Raw genomic sequence first — 19742 nt, 5'->3', positions numbered from 1 at the left:
GCAGCTAAAAGGAGTGTGGTGGCATTACTAGAAAACCCATGGAAGAACAGCTATCTGCTGATGAGCCCAGAATTTGAGGCATGTTGTGCCAAGCCATCTAGATCCTGTCCAGCAGGAATTATGTTTAGTCACAGCATCCTAGAGAGTTGCCAACGCTGTTTCCTTGCCCACTGTGGACAAGACTTAAAGTCAGCGCAGTGAAGACTGGTTGAAATAATAAGTAATCTAGTTAGTTTGGCCATGCATTCCGTATCTGCTAGGTCTTCCATTCTGGGATTGCACTCCCTAACAATGTTACATTGTGCTGCTCTTTCATTTTAACTACTCAGACTGTTTTTATAGTCCTGATCTGTGGAAGAGTTTACTTTCACAGATGTAAGGATTTGGTGCACTTACAAGCACACTCGTAGAAATCAGCTGATGAAATCTGAACACTTAACAAGGACAATGTTCACTCTTTTTCTATCTGTGGTATAATGAGAAGACTAACAAATGTGCAGAAATTTGTGGCAGATTCTGCTGGGATTTTACCCTCAGTCAACAAGTTTGTTCCAAACCAGCATGGTGTGGGCACCACAGAACTAATAAACTTTAGTAAATGGTCCCTGTTTTAATGAACTTTAGAGATATACTTTCAAATAAAGATATGTAAAATATGGGGGAGGAACAAAAATGTATACTTCAAGTGTATCTGAACTAAACCTCAGAAATAATTCAAATGATGCAACATCATGCAGCAAAATGGAAGACTCAGGATGAAGTCTGGCTTTGGGTTTATCACTCAAGGCTTTGCAAAGATACTAGTTGACGCTTCAGCGTAAGCCAAAAGTCTGTTCACTGTGTAGCTTCCCCCTAGCCAAAGTATATTTGAAGCTGAAGAAAAGATGCCATATTGAAAATTTTAGAAATGTAGAAAGAGGATTGGCTCATTACTTACAATTTTTCACCCAATTTTTTTTTTTTACCCCATCCACATCTTCCACCACTTCCACTGTCTGTCTGTTTTGCTGACCTTATGTCTTTTACACGCTATATAGCCTTTGGAGCCAAGTCTGTCGCTTATTTATATACTTGTGCAGTGCTTAGCCTAATGGTGCCCTGATGTGGCAGAGACCTATAGGTGCTGCTGCAGTATACATAACTACCAGATAACACCTCATCATTCTTGCTAAATATATGGACAAACGAGTAGTTCTTACAATTCAGTTTACACTAAAACAATGCCATTTTCAAAAAAGCAGGTTTCAGTGAGCAGGTCTATGTTGTAGATAGGGCCCAGGTCATTTGTTTTATTTAAATGAAGACTAGACATTCCCTGGCTTTAACAAAAGAAAAACATTTTAACAAAGTTATGCCCCATTTCCAGGGGCAGCACAACTCTTGCCTCTGAAAAGGGGTTATTTTAAAATGCTCTTTGAATAGCAGAGTGGCATGGGCCTTGCATAGCACAGGTGCAGGCACTTTTGCCATTGTCATCTGACCCTATGCCTGGTAGACAATAGCACTTGCACTGTTGCTAGTATTGGGGGGAACTGTGCTGTGCTAAACGGTGCAAAATGCCAGGGCCGAAGAGAGCTTGGGGGTGGAGAAAAGACGTGTTACAATTCCTAAATAGACTGGAGAGGAGTAGAAGCAAATACTAAATTTAAACAAACTTCCAGAATCTGTCTGTACTTTTCCTTTCTTTTTCTATTCGTAGCAGGTGTGTGTAAATCTTTCCCCCGAAATTTCTATGTGAGCAGCCCCCTACTTGTACTCTACAATCCACTATATGTATCGAGGTAGGAAAAACAATTTTAAATAAAGAAGATGTCTCCAGCTGCAAAAAGTGATTATTGCTGTGGTTTGGAAGGAATGTATGACAACTCATGATACCCTTATAGACATCTATCTTTGATTCAAATAGTAAATGTGGTAGGCATATATCTTGTCTTAAAAGCATAGAGGATTTATATGTTGGCTGAAAACAGATCACTTGTCAGGGAACTGATTTTATTGCAAGCTGTCTTGATTAGTTAAAGATAATTAAATGGAGTTACAACCCACTTGAAAACAATTTATACAGGATCTTGGAATATCAAACATTTCAAACCTGTAGCTGGATAAATTTTATAAAAACACTAAAGATCGCCTTCACACGGTAAAATGGTACTTTATCCACTGAAACAGATAAAAAGTAAATTATTTTAACTTCCAACTTTTCTGATGTGTTTACTTTTTTCAATCCATCAAATGGGGACAATAAAAGTTAATGCATAATGTAACGTTTAGTATACTTATTTAATCATTTAAAGAATTATTCCTTGAAGACTTGCCAAATTGATATAGTTAAATCATTTTGTTAATTAACTTTAAATTTCTTAAAACAGTGTACCTTTAATTACTAATGTAGGTTTAATTTAAAACATTATGAACAGTACAATTTTATTCAGTTTATTTTAATTGCAAGTATTAGGATTTGTCTACACATGAAAGTAAATCCGGAATAAGGTGGAATGAGAATTTAAAGTAGATTAACATTTTCTGATGAATGCCATGTTCGTTTTAAGAACACTTTCACAGCAGATTTGACAAAACACAAAGAAGGCACCAATATGAGATTTATAAAAATTGCTACAGCACTCAACCCAAGGTTTAAGAATCTGAAGTGCTGTGCAAAATTTGAGAGGGACGAGGTGTGAAGCACGCTTTCAGAAGTCTTAAAGAGCAACACTCTGATACAGAAACTACAGAATCTGAACCACCAAAAAAGAAAATCAACCTTCTGCCTCTTGCATCTGACTCAGATGATGAAAATGAATATGCATCGGTCCGCTCTGCTTTGGATTGTTATCGAGCAGCACCCGTCATCAGCATGAACACATGTCCTCTGGAATGGTGGTTGAAGCATGAAGAGACACATGAATCTTTAGCACATCTGGCACGTAAATATCTTGTGACACTGACTACAACAGTGCCATGCGAATGTCTGTTCTCACTTTCAGGTGACATTGTAAACAAGAAGCAGGCAGCATTATCTCATACAAATTGTAACCAAACTTGTTTCTCTGAGCAATTGGCTGAACAAGAGGTAGGACTGAGTGGACTTTAATCTCTAAAGATTTACATTGTTTTATTTTTGAATGCAGTTATTTTTTGTATATAGTTCTACATTTGTAAGTTCAATTTTCATGATAAAGAGATTGCACTACAGTACTTGTAATGGGGGGATTGAAAAATACTATTTTTGTATTTTACAGTGCAAATATTTGTAATCAAAATACAAAGTGAGCACTGTATATTTTCTATTGTGTTGTAATTGAAATCAATGTAATTGAAAATGCAGAAAACATCCAAAAATATCCTTTTTAAAAGGTATTCTATTAACAGTGCGATTAATTTTTTTAATCATTTGACAGCCCTAATATTAATGCAACATAGATACATTCAACACTGAAGTATTTCACCAGTGGAATCACAGAACTGTTATAGGAAGAAAAGATGAGCACATTAGGTCAAATTGTAATGTACAATTCATTGCCAAAATAATAATGCACACAGCGATTACATAACCCTTTTGCAACTTTGTCAAATTAATTTTGATCTCTTAATTTCACAGTGAGAAATAGTTTTCTCTTCCTAGGGCAAGAGGTTCTTTTTACTTACATGCGTGCGCGCGCACACACACTCACTCACTCTTTACCTACTTGTTGTTCTCTTGTCTACTCCACTTCTAGAGAAAGAGGGAAATCTAACAAACTACTTCAAACAGTGATAATATAAAAGAACCAGTTACTGTATTAGCATGTAAGGATATACATAGACCTCAATCAGACATCCCAGTGCCGAGCATCTGCAAAGTACTGAAACAACATTTCCTGGATTAATATTTGGCTGGGAGGACACAATCAGTAATTTGAATTTTAAAGGTTCATTTGGTTGTGTTCTGACTGCCAGCACTGGCCCAGGTGGGGCTATTTCAGAGTTCACAGTTATGTAATATGCTAAAAAGTCATATTTCCCAGTTTGACTTCCCATACTTCTGCATCCACAGAACTGCAGGTACCTTATATAGCACATATTCTAGCAACTCACTGTAGGCACAGTCACAGAGAGTGTTAAGTGCTATAATATACGTCTCCAGTTACTTGCAAGCGCAATATCAGAGGAAAATATGCCAACTCAATCAAGTTACTAGTTCTTTGTCTGCAGTGCACCAAGCACTGTAACCTGAAGTAAACAGTATGCTCTGCATTTGAGAGGACTTACAAGTTTATAATTCTTTCTGACCTTTCCTAAGCCAATAGCTTCAAATAACTTGAAAGTGAATTCCTGGACCCACTGAAATCAATGAGATTTTTGCCATTAATTTTAGTGGGGCCAGAATTTCATCCCTTGTGTTTTAGGATTAATATGCCATTAATATTTAAGAGCCATTTAGCATAAACATCTCCCCACCCCTCAAAAATCAGTCAAATTCTATACAGGCTGAGGGAAAATGCGTGTACATTTCTATTTTCCACACTCCCAGGGGTGAGGGGTGTTACCTGGTTTGGCAAATTTCAGTAAAATATTTAGTTTGTACCATTCTCATAAATCTTTTCATCAAGAAATGCCTTTCTGTCATAAATTATTGAAATTATTCCTGTGTATTTAAGCATCTATATTTAAGGCTAATTCGGTTGCCCATGAGTAACTCATTCTTTTTTATTTCTAAGGTATATTACCCAAACTTGGGATGGATGTGTGTTGATGCAACTGATCCAAGGAAAGGAAATTGGCTGCGATATGTGAACTGGGCTCTTTCAGGAAAGGAGCAAAATCTATTCCCTTTGGAGATCAACAGGACCATTTACTACAAAACCTTAAAGGTAGCACTGTCCATTTGTGAAGTGTCGATGACTTTTTGGTATCCATTTCTTCCTTTTCCTTCAAGAACCTGTTTTATTTTTGTACTTTCTGTGATGGATTTGGGCCCTTTGGGGTGTCACCTGATGTGCTGGGGTGCCACTGAGTCAGCCTATTCTGCCAGCCTGGGTGCCCTTTACCTGGCTTTGCTGAGGTAGGCTCACAAGCCTCTTCCAACCAAGCACACAGGCAGGGCCACACCCAGCTGCACAGAGAGACAGAGATCAGCTCTGGAAAGATTCAGCCTTAGGGCTTGTTCCAACACTCTGGTGCCCACCCCTTTTAAGAGGTACAAACCCAGAGGCTTTAAGAAATTCACTCCCTTCCTCAATGTGGAGGGAGATATGCACAACTTCTTGCCGCCCCGCCCCCTGCCATCTCTCCTGTTAGGAATTACAAAAATTGTGTTATATTATAAACAAGAAATAAGTTTAACTACAAAAGGGTGAATTTCAAGTGAATACAAGAGATAACAGACAGAACAAAGCAGATTATTGAGCAAATAAACCAAAATACGCAAGCTAGGCTCAATATACTTAAGAAACAGGTTAAAAAATGTAAGTTCTCACCCTAAATGTTTTAGGCAGGTTGCGAAGTTTCTGTGGTTCAGAGTTCCAATTACATTCCTTTTCAGACTGGACCCTTGTCTCAGTCTGGACTCTCCCCTTGCCTTCCTTTGAGGTAGCTGTAGCAGTCTTTCTTCTTTGGCAGACAGGCCATGGAGAGGAGTCGTCCCGTTTGCCTTCCTCCCACTCTTAAATAGGATTTACGTAAGGCAGAAATCCTTTGTTTCCCAAACTTGTGCCCCCCCACCCCCTTCCAGTGGAAAGTTCCAAGAAGTCCCAAGTAATGTTTAGTATCAGGTGACTAGACCACCTGACTCTGTAGTATCACAGCATCCATGAGTCATTGGTAGTATGGAGCAGTCCACAGGAAGGCCAAGCCTTTTCAGTCCATTGTCCTTGCTGATGAGCCATCAACCCTGTCTGGCTTGTCCATTGTCGTACCTGAAGTGTTATCAGTGGACATCACCCAAAGCAGTATAGTTGAAATACTACTTTGTCAATATAGTCAATATTCCTTACTTCAGAGACAGAAATAATACAGGCATACAAATTGGATAATTGCATTCAGTAAATCATAACCTTTTCAATGTCATCTCACATGAGCCATCTTGCGTAAAGTACATCTGTTACATCATATTCATATCATATGCATATTTTCATAAAGAATATGGAATGAAACGTCACACTTCCGATCTTAGAAACCAAATTCTTGAACAGTGAGAAAATATACTTGAAATGTCAGTTCTAGCCGTCCAAGGTGTCTCTTCTCTGTGAATAAAATTGCAAGCCACTATTACAAACTGAGATATGTATGAACGCTCTATTTTGTATTTGGGCTTGTTAATGGTTTGATACAGCACAACTGTCAATACTGAGCTATAGCAAGTGACTACTGGTGATCAGCATTTCTCAATTCCTAGGCATGCTCAAGGCACACAAATCATTACTCAGCACAACCTGCCTGCTTGAGATGGATCCTTTCAGACAATAACAAGAAATACATAGTTCCTATTGGTCTTTTAATCTTTTAATAAAAGATGTAGGCAGGGTCTGTATTTTACTCTTCTCCATTTTTTCATTTCATAATGCATGACTTTTGACAACTCTCATATCCCCAACTTAAAAAAAAAAAAAAAAAGAAAAAAAGGCAGAGCCCTGATGGCTTACATATATTTTAAAGAAGTTGAAAATACTGTAACCACAGTTTCATGAGATACACTTTGTTTCTCTGATTAAGGGAAGGATTAATCTACTAGCAATGCGCGTTCATAGCATTGTTCCAAATAAAGGCAATATAGCTTCATGTTCACCTAATCTTGTCGTCACTGTTCTCGTTTATCTAATATCTCACTTTAATATATGAAGTGTCCTTTGTCTATGGACTATATTCTGTTCATTCATGAGAATTGATTCAATGCTAGTGAGTCTTACTCTGCCAGTAGTCATCCCAACTTGTCCACATAGTCAGTAAGCAGCATTTCCCAAGCAAGGTGTCACAAACAACATAGATTGTACCAGCTATCAGTGTGGAAAACTGTCTGGGATCTGTGCTATCATACATGATCTGTGTGATGTGATCAGTTTGAAAGCGTGATTGGAAGATCCACGAGAAAAACTGTAGCTGCTCTTGCATTTTCCTAGCTCCAAACTTCTCAGTCAACCTTGCCAAACATAGAAGGATTTTGCAAAAGAAATCAGCATCTTAACCTATGATGATGAGAATAATTAACCATTGGAACAATTTACCAAGGGTCCTGGTGGATTCTCCATCACTGATAATTTAAAATCAAGACTCGATTTTTTTCTAAAAGTTATCCTCCAGGAATTATTTTTGGGAAGTTCTGTGGCCTGTTGTTACACGGAGGTCAGATTAGATTATCACAATGGTCTTTTCTGGTCTTGGAATCGATGAATCTATCCAGATTTTGAAAATTTGTTTTTGTGTTGCATTCTTGCAAATTTACTGCACAACAAGATCTGTTCATTGAGGGGAGAAAATATCTTGCAAAAAGACCACTGACAATATAGCCATTCTCCATCCACTGAGCAGAATTTTGTCAAAGATGTACTTAATGCAAATTTTAAATATAGATGTATGGTTTGCTTTTAGGACTTCCCAATAAATGGGAATAACAGAGATTATGATGTAAAGTTCAGTTTACATGGCTGCCTCCCTTACTGGCAAATTAATAAGTAAACCTATCTTGCCAGCTTTACAGATGTTCCCAATCACATCTGAAAGCATTTGTTTCAACAGCTTTTGCTTTTCCTGTTCATATATCCTCTTGAGAAGTAGGACAACGGGCAAACTCCAGTCTTCCTAATCTTAGTTTATACTAGAAGCTAAGCAGTTTTTAGTACTGTTACAACTGTCAACATTGGGTCAGTTTCCTAGTATAGATTAGGCTTTGGAGAGTCACTTAGCACAGATTTCGATGTACGCAAGTTAGTAATTTTCCTTGTAACTTTTTAAAGAATATTTGAATTAATCTGATGTTTTGTTTGGTAATGAAGCTTGTCTGATCCACAACATTACAAGATCTAGTATTTTGCAGAATTTTATTAATTATCCAAAATGATTAAATCCATGGTAATTAGCCTGCACAATTATAAGAGCCAGATTCCCGAAGTTAAATTACTGCAAAGAAAAGCAAGCAAATTTAGCTGCAGAAAGACTTTGAGAACATAGTATCATATAGAAAAGCATTTCTAACTTTTTGGAACCTCAGAGCCATATTACTGTGCTAAATTATTTAAAACATATATTCAAAAAGTAATGTTACTTGTCTATCTCCTTGAATGCAAAGCTTGTTTTTCCCATCATTTAGTGTGCCTGAAATTGCTTCCTTCTTAATGTGCCCTGATCTCTCTTAGGTACAGTTCACCCCTACTCTGATGCATGACTATTTTTTTTTAAAGTAACGTAATAAATACGTAAAACAAGAACATGGAGCTGTATAATGTCCTTGATAAAATGCTCTTTAAAATTAATTCCCGTTCCTTTTTGTTTAATGTTTCCTCCCATGCTGTACCCACTGTGTTCAGCTGTCATTCTTTCTAATGTCTGATTTAAATTGCAAGCTCTTGGGGGCAGGGACTTTTGTCCTCGTATCTAAAGTGGCAGGTACCACTGGTTCTATGAATTTATTCAGAGAGCTGAAATACTCTCAACGTTAGATGGAGTAGTCCTGCAGTTAACATGGGTCTTTGAACATTTGGAATGGTGCTGCTCTCCTCGTCTAGAAATTTTGCACAATATGTTTTTGTTTGTATATATTAACCTTTCACAACGATCATGTAGATTTTACTAGAGTAGGGACACAATTTACTCACTTGCCCCTTGTCACAACAATTGATGATAATTAATAAAACTAAGGAGATTCCTCTTGGAAGTAAAAAGAAGAAGAAGAAATCTACCCCACAAAAGAAGAATTTTGCAGTGATGGTGTGTACATAATGTCCTCAATTTTATTGTTTGGCATTCAAACTAGTACTGCATACCTAATTAAAATACTGCTCCCACCTAATTTTTTCCAAGTTTAAGTTTTTTCATGGCTTTGTGGATTTTTAGTCTGTGACTCAAAAAGCCTAATTTCAAAATATTGGAGCACTGTAATATTTTTGAAAACCTCTAGGCCAAGATAAGCAAAGTCTTGTCTGTCTGAGCATGTTTGGTAGAGTAGGGCCTCAGAGCTATGTAGATCTTTCATTTTCTTCCCATTCTCTGTTGTTATCTAATAGCAACATTGCTCATTTGGGACTTTGTTATATTGAAGGTCTAGGTTTGAATATTAAAGTGAGAAAAAATGAATAACGCTGCCACCCTTTACAAGGTGGTGCTTTCAAGTTAGGAGGACTTTTGTAGGCTGCTTGGTGTACGTCTTTCCAGTGCACATATGTAACTGGGGGCAGTTCACCCCTACTATTTAAACTTTTAATTGGTTTCTAAATCAGTCATTAAAAAAAAAACTTACTATTTTTTAATGAAAGGCTTTGGTTTGAAGTTCACATTAAAGTTCTTGGAAAAAGTATGTTCACACAATACGGTACTTAGTACTTTGTCTTCAAATACTAACTAATAATTTGCAGTGAAAATTCAATTAGAAGAAATTTTCTAAATCGGCTTGATTAAAAAGATGTGACCAACTTCAGGTGAAATTAATTTGTTTATGGAAGATCCCATTCTATCAAGTTACAGTACGGTATAAATCAGTGTAAGTACAAGACACACATAATAGCTCAGAGACTTGATTTGTAGTGCCATAAATGTAAACCAAATAATGGAATTTTGATATTTTCAGGTGTAAACACTGCCCACAAGCACAAACACCTCCATCCAAAAAAAGTGCTTCATTATTCTTATAGTAGCCCCATGCAAGCCACTGTATAAACACATAATAAGAGATGTTCCTGTCCTGAAGAATTTACAACCTAATTAGACAAGATAGACAAATGCTGGAAAATGACTTATGTTGTTTCTCATCCTCCCAGTTCCACAGTGCAAATCCAGAACTGTTAAAGAAACACAAAACAAATAAGTACACTTAGGTCACAATGTACAGTAAATGTACAACAGAAGGATTATTCTACAATTGATATGTATATAATACTTTGGGGGTGAAAGCAGTTTTATTTTCATCTACTGCAGTGGTTTTCAACCTGTAGTCCGTGGATCTCTGGGAGTCCGCAGACTATTTCTAAGATATCCAAAGGGGTCCACACCTCAATTTGAAAATTTTTAGGGGTCTGCACATGAAAAAAGGTTGAAAACCACTGATCTAGTGCCTTCAGCTAAGAAGAGAGAACACCACAGGGTAGGCGGAATGTACCACAGACAATGCACCACAACCTTAACTCTGTCCCACTAAGGATGCCATACTTTACTTCATACTTTTACTAAACTGTTTCCTCCCAACACTACTTCACTGAACATCCAATCTAATAGCTTTGGGAGAAGGTAGTTGGTAATGAGATGGGTTGTGTTGAGGGGGTCAGAATTCAGGTTTCAATGTGTGGTCCTTAGTGTTATGGTAGTTGTAGTAATGATTAAGGTTTGTGCCTCTGTGAGGAGGAATAGAGGTATGTATTGTTCAGTGGCTTAACTTTTCATTTCCTTGTTTTTATGTGTTGGTCATATATGTTGTGTGTTGTAACCCTTTACTGCTCTTATGAAGAACTTACAAACAACAAAGTTCTTTGTGTATTTATGTTCAGCACATGACCTTCAAAGTTTGGAAGATCCTGTACGTTATAATAACCAGCACCACCACTATAATGTACATATTATTGAATTATGCATTACCTTTAAGATACAATATTAATGTTCGTAACTTTTTAAAAATGTGGTTGTAGACAGAATTTAAGGGGGTGGCTCAGGTAGGTAAATTTTAGATTTTTGATATTTTTTTTTACTGAAAACTCTTACACGGGAAGGTTCTCTGATCCTAGCCTTCTGTTTCTAGGTATAGTTGTATGCTTACTCTACATCAAAATCAAGTGATCGTGGATTTCCTCAAAGTAGAGCTGTTGCTTTAATTAGTATTGCTAACATAGGAGCTGTTCTATTGCACGAGCTTGGACTGAAGGCAGGCCGCCTCTTATTTTGGAAGGACAGGGTCAGAAGACTTTATTTAGACATTGGTTTAGCAACTCAAACACTACACTCAGCAAATTAAAAGGGAAAAACAACCAACCATGGAACAGAGAAGTTGCATGCTTAACACAGCACTGAATTCCCCCATTTCTCTTTGTTGTCAACCCATTCTAGGTTTAGATTGGACCGGGCCTTCATTCTTGGTTGTATGGCACTATCACACTGACACTGTGCAAATAAATAATTTACCCAACACTTATTCCATCAGGACTCCCAAACTGCAAATGGAAACCAAAATCTTAGGCCTTGCTTATATTAAAAGTTACACTTGTTTAACCGTATTTTAAATGCGTTTAAACTTGTGTAAATTTCTCTGTAGACACAAATTGATTTAAACCTAGCATATATTGATTTAGGTTAATCTGGTTAGCATTGGCCTTATATTTTATGTATGTGAACATATCAAGTATAATGGTCAGTGCAATTTTACACTTGGATTCTCTGAAACGAACCTTTTCACTTTCCTTATTGTGAGGATTAATTGAAAAATGTTTATGCTTTGGAATTTAGCAAATCAGGAGAAAATGGCTCTGATAGTCAAATGATAAACACTTTTAACAACAAAGTATATAGTTTTAAAAAGTACTGTACATGTTTTCTTTTCCTAAAAATTATGCAATACTTAGTTAATATGGTATCCATTAGATAACAATGTAAATATTATTGAAATATATCTAATTTATAAAGTAAAGTTAATCCCCTTATACCAAAAGCTTGAAACTTTCTATATTGTAACAGTATTTATGTCAGTAGACTTTTCCAGTAATGAATGCTAAGCTGTGCATGTCACATCTTGTAATGAAGAGGTTCTGTTTATAAGTACTCAAAACAAACTTAATTACCATTTTTTTCCAAACTAACTTTCAAAAATAGTAAGATGCAAAGAATTTTGGCTTGATCCAACTCCTATTGAAGTCAGGTTGGTGTAGGCCTTTTGTTCGCAAAAATTTCCACAGAACCATCATAACACCTCCATAATTGGAGGATTGGGCCAAAAGAAATCTGATGAGGTTCAATAAGGATAAGTGCAGGGTCCTGCACTTAGGACGGAAGAACCCAATGCACCGCTACAGACTAGGGACCGAATGGCTAGGCAGCAGTTCTGCGGAAAAGGACCTAGGGGTGACAGTGGACGAGAAGCTGGATATGAGTCAGCAGTGTGCCCTTGTTGCCAAGAAGGCCAATGGCATTTTGGGATGTATAAGTAGGGGCATAGCGAGCAGATCGAGGGACGTGATCGTTCCCCTCTATTCGACATTGGTGAGGCCTCATCTGGAGTACTGTGTCCAGTTTTGGGCCCCACACTTCAAGAAGGATGTGGATAAATTGGAGAGAGTCCAGCGAAGGGCAACAAAAATGATTAGGGGTCTAGAACACATGACTTATGAGGAGAGGCTGAGGGAGCTGGGATTGTTTAGCCTGCAGAAGAGAAGAATGAGGGGGGATTTGATAGCTGCTTTCAACTACCTGAAAGGAGGTTCCAAAGAGGATGGCTCTAGACTGTTCTCAATGGTAGCAGATGACAGAACGAGGAGTAATGGTCTCAAGTTGCAGTGGGGGAGGTTTAGATTGGATATTAGGAAAAACTTTTTCACTAAGAGGGTGGTGAAACACTGGAATGCGTTACCTAGGGAGGTGGTAGAATCTCCTTCCTTAGAGGTTTTTAAGGTCAGGCTTGACAAAGCCCTGGCTGGGATGATTTAACTGGGAATTGGTCCTGCTTCGAGCAGGGGGTTGGACTAGATGACCTTCAGGGGTCCCTTCCAACCCTGATATTCTATGATTCTAACACATGAATCAGTTCAGCAGGATAGGGGACCATGAGTAACTCATAGGTTGGCAGTAGAGGAGAATAGGGAGCTCTGCATAAACAATGGTCTTTAGGAAAAATTAATGACATTTTTAATGCTATGAACTGACTTACATTTCCTTTGCAAAGAAAACTTCTAGATACCCGTAAAAAAAAAAAAAGGTAAAATTGATTGTTTCTAGGTGTCCTTCCGTCCCCACACCCTCACCCCAAAGCACGAGGGATTGCACAAGCCCCAGAAGCTAGATCTGATCATGGTAAAGATGGTTATAATGTAGATGCCAGGAACCTTGCATCTCTTGAGTTCTTCCAGCATATGAGGGTAAAATAGGTTGTTTTTTTTTCCCTTCTTTGGCTCAGGTGAAACTTAAAATAAGAAGTTGAGATCCCCGTTGCTCTAACCTAATTACTTTAAAATTATAAACTATTTCTGGCACCATATTATTCTTCAGCCACTGAAAAGGGTAGTTGCAGTCACAAGAAAGAAAGGCATTTGTATCTAGGGCCAATGGATTTTATTCCCACACTTGAGTAGAATTGTTCCGAATGGAGAAATGTTTGGGAGATTATTTGAAAAATATTAGGTACAGAAGTATTTCCCCCTTTTACTCTGCTCAAGTTGGGAAAATCTTTAAGGGGATTCACTAAAAAGTGTATGATCCTGATGATGCTATTTAAGACCACACAAAATTACCTGTAAAATTATCAATTCTAGTTTTGAGCAGCATGGTAATGGCACTGGGACATCAGAGTAGTAATCACAATGACCTGTATTTAGTTCAATTTCTTGTTCCTTTCCTTTCCTTTTTTCTTTTTGAGTTTCTGTGTTGCATAAAGACTTAGAAATAAGTATGGAATGGCACACAATTCTCTTATTATTGGGCTTAATTCAGGGGGACTCCAGAAACATGTAGTAATTGCCTTTCATTTTCCTCTCTTCCTCTTTCTCTGTCGTAAACTTTTCCAGTCAATGTATTCCTGAAATTAAGTTCCAAACTGTCAACTTCAATAGATGGCTGTTTCTATATGGGTTTCTACTATATGTAGACATTTCTTACTCTTTTTTTGTTGTATTACAGACAAGACTGTCTTGTTTGTGTAATGTAAATAGTTGCAGTTAAATCTACTAAAATGAAGAAAACATTTTAAAATGACAGTATATAGTTAAAGATATCTGTTAGAGATTGTATATCCTGAGTTTAGAAACTGCATTTTTTAAAGAAATATATGTAATATATAGATGCAGATCAAACTTAAAAATGTAAGCACAATTACTCCTCAGTAAAATTTTGCTCAGCTTAACCTGAACTTTCACATACCTTTTCAAAATTTGTTTTTATAAAAAAACAGTAGATTGGGGAGAAATAATCTAGAAACAGTGTCATCATTTCCCCCTGCTAGGGGGAAAATGAGTTAACAGGCTTCCTCCATCCTATATCTGAATTTAACATCTTCTATGACCTACTTTCTCTGCCCTACCTTCCTTTTTAATAACAGAGCCAGCTTTTAAAATCATCCTCAAATCAAAACTGCAGCATTTTCCGCATAAACTGAGCTCATAACAGGGTGGGCGATTAGAGGTCACTGTTTGCCGTGTCAGGTTTAAAGGAAGCGTGATGAAGCTGTAGCTCAGGAAAGCTTTATGCTCAAACAAGTGCAGTCGCTTTAAAGGTCGATTCCCCCTGGAAAGCCTGTTCTCAGCCAGGAGCCAGTGCCCTGGGGTTGGACGCCTGCAGTCCTCCTCCCAGCAGGGGGCGCTCGGTGCAAGCCGTTCCCCTGCTCGCGGCGGCGGCGGCCTGCCCCGGCCCAGCCGGGAAGGGTTAAAGAGTTCTTCCGGTTTGGTCCGTCCGGCCGTGAGGCAATAGGCGCTCGGCGCAGAGCACAGCTGTTTGCCGTCCCCGCGGCGAGCTCCACGCCCTCTGGCCCTGAGCCTGCTCCGCGGCCTTGCGCGAACAACCCTCCCGCTGATTGGCGTTGCCTTTCTCTCTCTGCCGCCCCCCCAGCCAATTGAGCCCGGCGACGAGCTGCTGGTCTGGTACAATGGGGAAGACAACCCAGAGATAGCAGCTGCTATTGAGGAAGAGCGAGCCACCCACCGGAGCAAGAAGAACTCCCCGAAAGCCAAGAAAGGTAAGCGCCGCCCCCCCCCCCCTCCCCGCCGCAGCCCGGCCGGAGCTCGCCCCAGATCGAAATGGAAACGCGCGCCGGGGGCCTGGAGTGAAACTTGCAAACTTTGGCCGATCCCCCCCCTCCCCCCAGCCTGCTCGATCAGTAGCCACCGCAGGACTTCGCAGCCGGGAGCAAGTATGTCCGGGTGACCTTTTCCAGACTCCGCCGCCTGCTCGGCGAAGCCGCTCTGAGTTAAAGGGACCCGTCCCCGCGTCCCGTCCCGTCCCGTCCCCTCCCGCGAAGCCACCCGGGCGTGCCCGCACTCTCGCCTTTTGAAAGTCGTGCCGGAATTCTTGGCTACTTTTTGTTGCGTTTGTGGCTTTCTGGCGCTGAACATAGACAATAGGAAACGCGCAGGAAGGGGCGGAATCGTGGATTGGCGATGGGAATATTCACGTTTTAACTTTGTCCTAATTATAAAAAAAAAATTTAAAACTTGAGGAAAATGTTGTGATTTTTAGAAATAGATAACTGGGTTGTGGGTTTTTTTTTTTTATGCCTAGGTATTTTTATGATTTGCAAGGTGGTATATTAAATAGCAATACTTCCCATTTGCAGCTTTTGGTGGCTAGCTGACATTTTAGAATGGATTAAGGTAAATTGCAGGCCTCACTAGATGAATTCAGACAGATGATGAGAAGAGCACTGTAAGAAGAGCAGTAGTTGTACGCTTACAAGTAGGCTTGTAAGAAGAGCAGTAGTTAACTTAAAGCCCACAGTTTTAAGTTGAGTTCTTAATCTGCTTCTGACCTCCACTGACGTTCAGGTGGTGATACATTCAATGTTACCAAATACTATCCTAACATTTTCATTTCCTTGGTGTGTTAACATCATTATAAGAACATAAGATGTGTTCGCACCACAACTCTTAAGACTCGGTCAGTATTTTTTTTTTTAAATGTAAGTTCTTTCCACGTGAGTGGGGTTGCTGTTAACTTTCTGCGTGCATATAATTTTATCATGCAAAGTGTCTACCGAGCAATAATTTTCTTTTACAAATTATAAAAAGCTGTTCAGCAGTAGACGTGAAAAATGCAGATGTTGATTCACAAGTTTTAACTTTTAGGACAGTAGGAATTTTGTGGCTTATGACAACGTGCAGCCTGAAAATATGAATGATTGCTTTTGGCTAATTTTTTGAAGAGTTTAGGATAGGCGGAGAATAATTTTGGGGGGCATAGGGATTATTTAATTTATAAGTAGGATATACTGAATATGTCTTAATTTTTCCATACATCATTTAATAAAGATGTCAAAATTGTTGACTTTAATGTGCCTCTAGGAGAGCCAGGTTGATATGTATGCCTGTATTTAGCTGGGTTTTTTATTCAATTATTTTAGGTCAAAATTGCATTTTTTAAGGGTGATGATACTCAGTTTAACAATGTTAAGGACTAAAGAAAAAGTAAATATATACAGGAATGTGCATGTGTGTTGCTGCTGTTTTTGTTTTAGGAATATATATTTTGTAAGATTCTTGAATGTGTTTCAAATGAACCAATAAAAAAAGGTAGTGAAATTTTGAAATGGAATCATACCTGTAATATCCTCTTTAAATACAAATTTATAACCTAGTCCTGCTTGTGCTGAAGTTGACTGTAAAGCTCATATTGGAAGCAGGAGCAGGGCTTTTGGAAAATGAAAATTTTTGTCCTTAATTCAAGTTTATTTTAGCATTGGGAGAAGCATTAAATGAATGTTGAGGTCGCAGTAAGTAACAAAAATCTAAAATTCAAACACTGATTTTTATTTTGATGACGGTGGTAAAACACCTCTTTAGTACATACTTAGCAAGAATTGTTTAAGTCCATTAAAGGCAGATTTATGCTTTTTAATAAATGTGCATTCGCCTGGTAAAATACAGTTTTGGTCTGCATGTTATTTACCCAATAGGCAATAACGGTAATCTCAGAGTTTTATTTATTATTTTTTTTAAATCACAAAAGCAAGGAGTGGAACATTTCCAAGATACTGAAATTGTATTTGTATTAATGCAATTGTGGACAAATCTTCACTAACTAACCTCACAGTTCCTGAAATTGTTGTTACTTCCCAATACTAACATTTTGGGATTATTAACTGTTCATGTCTGGACAAAATTTTAATTAGAAATAATCACATAGAGGACATTATCTCTATTTTGTATATTTAAAAACCTCTGATCCCAGGCTCTAGGCACTTAACAAATTAACAGAACCACAATCTATCGAAAAACCAAAATTAAAAAAAAAAAGGTAACTGTTTGTAAAAGGTTATTTGTGTGTGGAATTATACTCTTTGGTCACTAGGTAAAAGTAGAACAAATTCATCACAAAGAATTGCCAACCATTAAGGCTTCATAATCCATGCTTTAAATGATATAGCACATCCACATCTAGATGCATGGTGGGTAGCTCCCTGAAAACATCTGCTCAGTATGTAGTAACAGTCGAAAAAAAGCTAACAATGTTCGGAACCATTAGGAAAGGGAAAGGTGATAAAACAGAAAATACCATAATGCCACTTTATAAATCCATGGTACGCTCACACCTTGAATACTGTGTGCAGTTTTGGTTGCCTCCTCTAAAAAAAAAAAAAAAAAAAAAAAAAATTGCATTAAAATTGGAAAAGGTATAGAGAAGGGCAATGAAAATGATTAGGGGTATGGAACAGCTTCCATATGGGAAGATATTAAAATGACTGGGATTGTTCAACTTAGAAAAGGGATGGCTAAGGGGGGGATATGATAAAGGTCCTTAAATTTTGAGTGCTCTGGAGAAAAAGAAAAGGTGTATGTTGTTTACCCCCCCCGCCCACCCCAAGAACCAAGGGTGACCCGATGAAATTCATAAGCAGCTTTAAAATAAACAAAAAAAAAAGTACTTTGCACAGTCACAGTGCACAGTCCACCTGTGGAACTCATCGCCATGGGATGATGTGAAGGCCAAAAGTATAATTAGGTTCAAAAAAGAATTAGATAAGCTCATGGAGGATAGGTCCATCAATGGCTATTAGCCAAAATGATCCGGGATGCAACCCCAACCTCTGGGTGTTCATAACCCTCTGACTGTCAGAAGCTGGGAGTGGACAACAGAGGATAGATCACTCGAAATTGCCCTGCTCTGTTCATTCCCCCTGAAGCAGCTGACACTGCAACTGTCAGAAGACAGGATATTAGGTGAGATAGACCATTGTCTGTCCCACTAGAGTCATTTTTGTGGTCGGTGTGCCGTACTTTCCATCCTTTTTGTGCTCAACCATGAGTTCTATTCCTTGTTCTGTTTGTTTTTGTTTAACAAATTTTGTTGGAATAATTTTAAAGGAGGAAAAAGGTGTGCACAATCTGTTACATCAGTATTTGTAATAGTGTGTTGCTATTCAAGCTAACTTACATGTAAGTAATACAGTATTTTTGGCTTTCTTTGGGAGCAACAGCCATAGTACGGTTGCAAAATGGTTTCCAGTATTACCGCCTGTCTTTTCTCTCTCTCTCGCACTCACCCTCCCCCTTTCTGGAAATTGTATGTCGTGTCTGAAATTATTCAAGCTTGATCTCAGCCCAGAGGTTGAACTTTTATGGAAAAGTTAGGAAGTTACAACCCGTCATTTGTGAATTCAGCAATGATGGAAAAAGAAGAGTAACTTTCCCTTTTGAAAAAATGCTACCCCCAGTTGTTTAAAAGATACTGTATTACTTGACTGTAGTTGGTAGAAATGGAAGCCGAAATGTCAGATAATTTTATACGTTAATTCCTACTTTACCAAAGCTGCGGTTTGGTTCCTCAGGAGAGTTGTGAAATTTGAATGATCATTAGAAACCTGACCAGGATAGTTAACTGCACTTGACATTCTGTATTCTGAGCTACAGGGTTTATCACCTTCATAGATCTTAAATATAGCAATAACTCTTTAGGAAATATAAAAGCATATAGTTTAAACGGCTATGAATGAGTTAGTAAATATGCCTTTTTTTTTTTTTTACAAAAGAGACATTTTGACTGTTTAAAATGTAAACAAAAAAAATACTATGAACAGTCTTTATTTTTTAACAGTATCTTTTTATTCAGCTCGCTAAATACATTTTTACAACACGTATTTGCATGTTTGTATTCAATTAAACAACTATCTCCTTGGGTTTTAACCAGTGTAATGCATTTAGTGGGCAAGAACTATCTTTAACTAGTCATTGGATTTTGAACAATTTGCAATAAACAATTAATTGTCTTTGGATTTTATTTAGCCAACTGATTATTTCAGAAGTGTGATTGTAATAGTTAGCTAACAAATTAATACCTTTTCCAAATTATCATAGAAACTCCATTGTGAATTTCCAAATAAACCCGCAGTCTCCTCTCAAACAGTCTGTTTCAACAGTGGTTTCTGTTAGTGTGAGGTTGGAATTATTCACTTTGTAAAATTCAGATGGCAATTAAGCATGGCAGGGAGAGGTTGAGATAGGTGCAAAGGATAATATTGAAATTATATATTCTCCACTGATTCTCTCTGGCCTCAGTTTGACCTCTTTTTCCAAGCAGTCATTGATGGTGGTATTATTATAATCCCTCTTAAAGGAAACACTGGAGGACCTCTGGTATTCCCCAATTTATCCTGATGTTTCCTGTTGCCTTTGCAACCGTTTTGTTTACGCCTAGGCTATGCCTCACAGAATTCCATCTTC

General features: G+C 38.0%; 1 protein-coding gene across 6 annotated transcripts in view; it reads left to right on the top strand.

Moving 5' to 3' along the window:
• The window catches only part of PRDM2 (PR/SET domain 2), a 119361-nt gene that overhangs the window by 39238 nt on the left and 60381 nt on the right, over positions 1-19742 (top strand). For 4 of the 6 annotated variants that reach the window (XM_048824661.2, XM_048824660.2, XM_048824665.2 and 1 more), the window contains exons 5-6: positions 4698-4850; positions 14920-15046. In XM_048824661.2, the coding sequence (XP_048680618.2) occupies positions 4698-4850; positions 14920-15046 (280 nt within the window). Of the gene's footprint in view, positions 1-2984; positions 3071-4697; positions 4851-14919; positions 15047-19742 lie in introns of those variants that run through there. The other 2 variants (XM_048824666.2, XM_048824669.2) reach the window with 2 other exon arrangements.

Source organism: Caretta caretta, chromosome 18 (genome assembly GCF_965140235.1).
Source record: "Caretta caretta isolate rCarCar2 chromosome 18, rCarCar1.hap1, whole genome shotgun sequence".
NCBI lineage: Eukaryota > Metazoa > Chordata > Testudines > Cheloniidae > Caretta > Caretta caretta.
The sequence above is the reverse complement of the archived record's forward strand: the minus strand, read 5'-3'. Positions and strand labels throughout refer to the sequence as shown.